Source organism: Pollicipes pollicipes, unplaced genomic scaffold (assembly GCF_011947565.3).
Source record: "Pollicipes pollicipes isolate AB1234 unplaced genomic scaffold, Ppol_2.1 Scaffold_4219;HRSCAF=4965_pilon_pilon_pilon, whole genome shotgun sequence".
Lineage (NCBI taxonomy): Eukaryota > Metazoa > Arthropoda > Thecostraca > Pollicipedomorpha > Pollicipedidae > Pollicipes > Pollicipes pollicipes.
In genome coordinates, this window is record NW_023596448.1 from 21,285,887 (window position 1) to 21,292,831 (window position 6,945).

The 6,945-nt window shown below is 47.1% G+C and overlaps 1 protein-coding gene across 1 annotated transcript; it reads left to right on the forward strand.

Moving 5' to 3' along the window:
• Positions 1-627: 627 nt before the first annotated feature.
• Positions 628-5,000, forward strand: LOC119094995 (uncharacterized). The gene is made up of 4 exons (XM_037217904.1): positions 628-717; positions 2,477-2,661; positions 3,796-3,998; positions 4,965-5,000. The coding sequence occupies exons 2-4, from the start codon at positions 2,502-2,504 to the stop codon at positions 4,998-5,000; spliced, it is 399 nt and encodes a 132-aa protein (XP_037073799.1). The 5' UTR covers positions 628-717; positions 2,477-2,501.
• The last annotated feature ends 1,945 nt before the right edge of the window (positions 5,001-6,945 follow it).

Here is a 6,945-nt window from a genome sequence, read left to right on the forward strand (position 1 = left end):
AATCCAGTGATTCACTACTCTTTGACTAAATGATACCTGCCTCTTCAAAGTTCTACTCCTGCCTTTTTCTTATTGAAACTGATTTCCTCTAAGTCTCGGCCTCATTTCCAATGCTCTTTGCAGATCTACGTTGTCTATCTCCTTCACAATCTTGAATAACTATCAGATCCCCTCTAAGTCAACGATATTCCAGTGAACACAAATCCAAGGCCCTAAGCGCATCCTTGTATTCTAAGTTGCGAGTCCCATTTATCATCGTAGTTGCTTTTCGCTGCACTCTTTCCAGCCTACCTGCTGAAGCTTCCTTTTTGGAATCATGAGAACCAAATCTGTACACAATACTATAGGCGTGGTCTGATATAAGCCAAGTGCAACTTTTTAATAACATTTGTTCTCTTGTAATGGACATTCCTGTTGTCATACATGCATAGGAAAATTGCTGGATGGCATGTCGGACAAACATGGTGGAAGGCTAAGGTGAATGCATCGGGAACAGCGTCCTGAGCTTATATTGGTAAAGTTTGCACAATTTTTTTTTACAGTACTTTAATCCCAGTTAGGACTATTGACACCCAAGGTCATCATGCGCAGCTTATCGTCTACAGAACCACGTGAGCTTGTCCTTTAGTTTCCGAGACCTTAGGGGTTTGACGGAAGGGGTCTGGTCCCCTCGAAATCAACCATCAAGAACTTCATTAGCAGTTGCACCATTGCCAGGTAAGTTTCCATGTGTCCTTTTTTACGCCAGATGCGGAAAAGAAACAAATTTGGGTGAGAAACAAGTCATATCAAATGTTATTGCAGTTTGAAGGAAGCACTACACACTATTGGTAGACCAGACTGCAAGAGTAGGCGTGTTGCGCCAATCTTGTCCGGTGTGGCAACGACATAACAGCAAAAATTTCAGTGCATGCACTTCATAATTCTAAGTGTTGAAGCTTGGTGTGCAGCCACCACTGAGCATGACAGCCACCAGCCTCTGCACATACCGACCCAATGTTTCAGTGAATTATGTTGTTAGGTAATTTTAATAAAACATACTTCTCAAGCATTTACATGTAAATTTATGTCGAAAATTCAACACAATTTGGCCTGGCCTGAGGTCATCATAAGTATGCTCCGGCTCAGCACACATCAAGGAAGGGGCGAGTCCACTGTGATGGATATATTTGTTTGCAGTTTCATTAGAATGTAAGAAATTCTTTGACTTTAACATTAACTTATCAGCATTAGTTAATTATTTGTTCAGAGTGACTCATTATTCCTTGCCTGATGTCAACAACAGGAAATGTGTGCTAATGCGCCAGTCAAGCATGGGCTTACAGTCACCATTTGTAGCACTCATGTGCTTGCTCTTGCAATGACAGTGATTTTCCTCACAAGTTTTCTAGGAGGTATTTGTTTCTGTAATGACATGTTTAACTCAATAATTATCTTACTATTTTATTATGTCAATCAATGTAGTGGATACCATCCTGAAAATGTTTGGGCGTTGGTGGCTTGCAAGTAGCTCATCAGTGAGTTGAAAATTATGCCATTTAAAGGATAAAGTGACACAATTTTATTGTCCTCTAATTATTGCCTGTGTTATGTGGTCTAAATTAGTTACTTTGCATAAACAATTCTACTCTGATTCAGGGTATATTCTTTAAAGTAACCAAAAAAAAGGCCTGGAAAAGCTAAAGAACTAGGAAAATGCTCCAAAATGTATGACAGATTGACATGAACAGTGATTTTCTTAGGGGGAGCCCTATCACTGTAAACATTGAGAGGAAAGGGACTTATCAGTTATACAGAACACTCCTTTTCTCCTTTTAGAATATGTGAGTTATGTACATTAACTTGTGCATGGCATATACTGATCCTCATAAGTGGGGTATGTCAACATGGTTTCTATGGCATATGAGGTATTGCCTGTGAAACATGTTTTAATGGTTTGCCTGATATGCATGCCATGGGAACAGGCTGCTTTGCTACCTGCGAGACATGTTGCTGTGGTCTCTGCAACATTTGGGTCACCATCTATACAGCATACTGTTTTTGCATCAGATCATATTTTGCTGCTGACAGGGGATACTGGCCTGCCTCTGGGTACTGTGTACCTATGCCATCCATGGTCGTGTTTACCTGTATTTTGGAATGCTGCTGTGCAGCACCTGTCCGATTTTGCACCATGTTGGTATATCACCTTTTGATCCATTAAATGTGAAAAGGCCTCAGCACTCAAAGTGCTGTAGAAAATCAAAGTCATCATCATTTGATTCAGTAATGTTTCCCCATTGCTCTGCAGCTACTGCTGCACCTTCTGTGCAAATGGCAGCTATGTGCTCAGCAGCATTCTGAAGCTGGCATTTGCTTGTGAAAATAGCATGAAGAAGTTATGGACCGTTGGCTCATGGCCAGCAAATTGGATTTTTTTTTGTACTTCCTCATAACAGAATGCGGACTGTCATCTTGAAATGTGTTGATGTTTCAGACCCAGCCCCACTTTTTAAATCACCATGGGGAAGAGCATGCGGAGTAAACGGAAGCAGAAGCTGAAACGCGAGAGAAAGGAGAAGTTCAAGGTGAAGGAAGTCAAGAGGCTGAAGGACATGCTGCGCGCGGCGGGAGAGGACGTGGACGGCACCACCGAGGCAGTGATGACCGACGCCGAAACCTGTAAGAGGGCCGGCTGGGGGGCCGCGATCTTCCTCAGATCGCCCGTGCGGGGCTAATGATGGAGTGTTGTTCCGATGAGGGATTGAGCTATTTGAGGCATTTTTCTTCCTCCTGCGTATCGGGATTTGATGGAACCGTCAAACAAGCTTTTGAGATTCTAACCCACGCCGTGTTGATTGGCTGCATGATGCTCGTAAAATACGCACATTGGAAGCAGGCTTGAAGGAGTTCATCCACGCCATGTTCTGGTTCATTGCATAAGTCATCGTCGTAAAATACCTGGGTCTTGTAACGCGCCTTCCTAAACGACGTAAGGACGCGTGCTATTGGTGATCTTGCTTGGATGCACTCATGGACGATGTAACCATGCGACGTTTTTACAGGCCACTCTAGCGTATGTGTCGATTTCCCTGTGATTTCCTCCCATGAATGTTCCAAGCATTGCATACCATTTGCTTCGACTGGACTCTTTGCATTGCGGGGTCATGACACGAGTCCGTGCGTTATTGTTTAATTGGTTTCTCCCTTTGTTTTTCCGCCACTATGCCGTTGGTTTCCTCTGCGAAGGTACCTTGGTGCCCGACCCCGTTCACATTGCCTTTAAAGTGGGCAGGGTCCGTGGACATTTTCAAAACACCTTAAGAACCGCATTTTTCCACAAAATACACTACAGATCTGCTTGTTACGCCCACAAGGGCGCGGTTTCCTGGACAAAATCGACACGTTCACGGATAGAATTATTATTGTTGAATGATAATAGCATTCACAGCACCAGCTCTGTAGAATGCTATTTGAAACTCATGTATGATTACACGTCCTAGGAATGTCCGCGTCTGTGAAGGCTGACTCTTTTCACCACCGCTGGCGGGGCTCTTTTCGCCACTGCTGGCGGAGCTCTTTTTACTTTACCAACGCTGGCTGGGGCCCTTTTCACCACTGCTGGCGGGAGCTCTTTTTACTTTACCACCGGTGGCGGGGCATCTTTTCACCACTGCTGCGCGGAGCTCTTTTCACTTCACCACCCGCTAGCGGGGCTCTTTTCACCGCCGTTGTGGGGCTCTTCCCACCACCGCCGGGCGACCCGCTACCAGGCCGGTCCATGACGCCACTCTGTTCCTGTCCTGCCCTCTGCAGTGAAGGCCCGGAAGGCGGCCAGCCGGCCGGCACCGCTGGCCGACGGCGAGGAGGCCATGGAGGTGACCAAGGCGAAGCCCCAGTTCCAGCATCCGGTCACAGCTGCGGAACGAGCACGGCAACTACCCCGTCTGGATGACCGGCGACAAATCAAGCGGCACAAGAAGCTCACCTCCAAAAACGCAGCCGAGGGCTACACCAAGGCAAGAAACGGAAGAAAGTTGTAGGAGTGTTCTGTTACTTTTAATGTGACGCCGCTGCTTTTTGATGCTGGATAGGGACAGGAGTGTTGTCCTGCGATAGGACCATTTACAGTTGTTTTTCAGTCCGCTGGGGGATGCTCTTCTCACCATGTCATGCCATTTCGTGGAGGATTGTTGGAGGAAAATACAACCCGCAGGTCCCACGTAGTTTTCTAGGAGACTGCCAACAGCGCGACTAACTGAAAGGGAACGTGGTTTGCACCTTTTCAAAGGCAATCTCGCTTCCAAGGTAGAGTAACATGAATGTGATTTTAAGAAGCAGATGTAGTCTTTCCACCGGCTCAGTTCATTCAAACGGTTAACTGTGGTTTGAAAAGGCCGCTCTCCTTGCTTGGAGCTATTCATGTTCACTGTTCGATAATCCTGAAAGTGTCTTGAGTGTTATTTGACAGAAATTGAAGCAGGCTGGATTGTGGCCGGCAAGGTTGCAAGAACCGGCATCTTCCAGTAAGAAAATGGCAAATCCCTAATTTTTCGGTTACATTTCAAATGAAATTCGACACCTAGCCCGGCTCATACCTCGTCCGTAGTCCTCGTAGCTCACATGGGAAAACATTTGACTTACGCAATACTGCCTTCGACACGCTTTCGCGCATCGTCCGACGCTTCGCCGCATTGCCCACCGGGCGGTGTTTGGAGAAGCCAGCGCAATAAGGTTCGACCCATGTTGGGTACAAACCGTTCAGGCGTGATGACCGGGTGGATATGACCCCTGAGCACTAGTATGGTCAACGCAGCAGGTGCGGCTTGGCGCTCCATGTAAGGGGACGGGCGTCGTGCGTCGATGATGTAATAATTATAAAATGTATGAAACTCCACTTGTCACGGCTGGCATGCTCCGTACGGCATGGGTACATATGGTGGCTGTGGCCTGCTGGTTGAACGGCACGCGGTCGGTGTCACCAGGTCAGCCTGAAGGCTGGATTTCACCAGTGCCGGTAGCGCAGGGCGCCCACCAGGTCTGGGTCTGGATCTATGGGCTGGATCTGATGCATTTCTTCGCGCTAGGTTACCCAGTGTGCCGTGTGAGAGTCCCTGATGAAAGCAAGAAAGACATTGCACTGGTGTTTCGGCGTTGTCGGTCCTTATGCAGAAATGATGTACATTAAATATACCAGGAAATGCTAGCCAAAGAAAAACATCCAGAGCTAGAAATGATGTACATTAAATATACCAGGAAATGCTAGCTAAAGAAAGACATCCAGAGCTAGAAATGGTGTACATTGAAGATACCAGGAAATGCTAGCTAAAGAAAGACATCCAGAACTCTAATCCAGTCTAGCTTTATCGATATATAGCCTATGGTCTATTACCTATAACCTAATCAAATTAGGATATATAATGAAAAAGCTCGGGATTTCAAGAAAGTATTGATTGACGTAAGTGTACGATCACACAGAAATAATAAAAAATCTGAGGGGATGAAGGTTGGAAAGTAGTTCTCGTCTTTGCCGACTACCCCAGAAACATACTAAAATAATCAGCCCTTCAAACGTCTAAATCCTTACTCAAAACATACAATACTATGCGGAGAACTGCTCGAAACAGGGATGGTTAGCGGAACGGTCTCGAACACCCGATCCGCGCGGATCCTAAATACACCTACCGGGGACATCAGTGCAATCATTCAGGTTCCCATACCCTAATGCCCGATACACGGCGTTGTCGTAAGGGCTCTCCGAACCGCGGATGGGCGACTCGCAAGGCTAAGATGACCCATACCGAGTATAAGGATAGGCGGCAGCTGCTTACAGGACATCAGTGTTCAAATCAACAGCTAGCACGCTACTCGCCTTAAATGCATCTTAGCTTACAAGCCGCTCGGATCACGCTCCACGTTGGCGTTTGTGCGTTGAGCCTGGTACGAAGAACACGGATGTGCCGCGATGGTAATACGTTGAGGCCGCATTGTTTTAAACCGGCGTTAAAATTTACCGTTTAAAGGCGTTCACTGGGCATGCTCCGTTCATGTGCTTGTCTTCCACGCCGCGTATGCTCTCTGTGAGCAGGTGTCTCTGGGTGTTAAGTTATACCACGCACTGTTTCTCTGGCTGACGGAATGACTGGATATCCGACTTTCTCAATTTGGCTTAAAGAATGCGTGGGGAAGTGTTAAAAGAAATAGTATACGCTAAGCCCTTGCGCACGCCCCCTCTCAACGGTTTTTTTCTTTCACAGATTGAATTCGAACCTGTTGTTGAATGGATGGATTCCTGGGATCAGAACCCACGCCTAAGCAATGCTTGTTGTGTTAGTTCTGACCCGTACCATCTGATCACGCAATTACATGTCAACGACAAAATTTGGTGGCGAGAGCTGAACGTACCGCAGTGCTCGGCACAGGTCCGCCCTGCCCGCTGACCTCATCTGACCTTTACTGCGACGGCCGCCACCGGCCGCAGGCCATACCTGTCGAGGGCAAATAACGAGCGCCTAAAGTGACTCGAACCCACCCCGCACGAGCGGATGAATCTGAAGGCAGGCGGTATTCCTGCTCGCATATGGTTGGTCAGTTTCTTGCATGTGGACGCGCTGCTGTCTCTGGAGGCGTTTTTCAGTGGTCTCCTTCATGTGTCCTAGCATTGTATCCGACTTTTTGCACAACCTTGACCACTTGTGATCAAGGTCACCACCTCGAAACGTCGATCATACTCATAACAGAGTCTAATGATGACCTGACATGTTCGTCAATAGGTGTTAGTGAACTTCGGGATAGTGAACTCCCGGGATAGTGAGCCCCATATATTTTCGGCAAGACAACTCGTTTCTTTTCATCACCGCGGTAAGATGGCTCAGCTGCACAGAGCCGGCCCGCGGCAATGCTAGACGTGACCCACTGGACCCGCGGCGCCAGACAGCGTTGTAATGTCGTGGCCCAACCGATGAT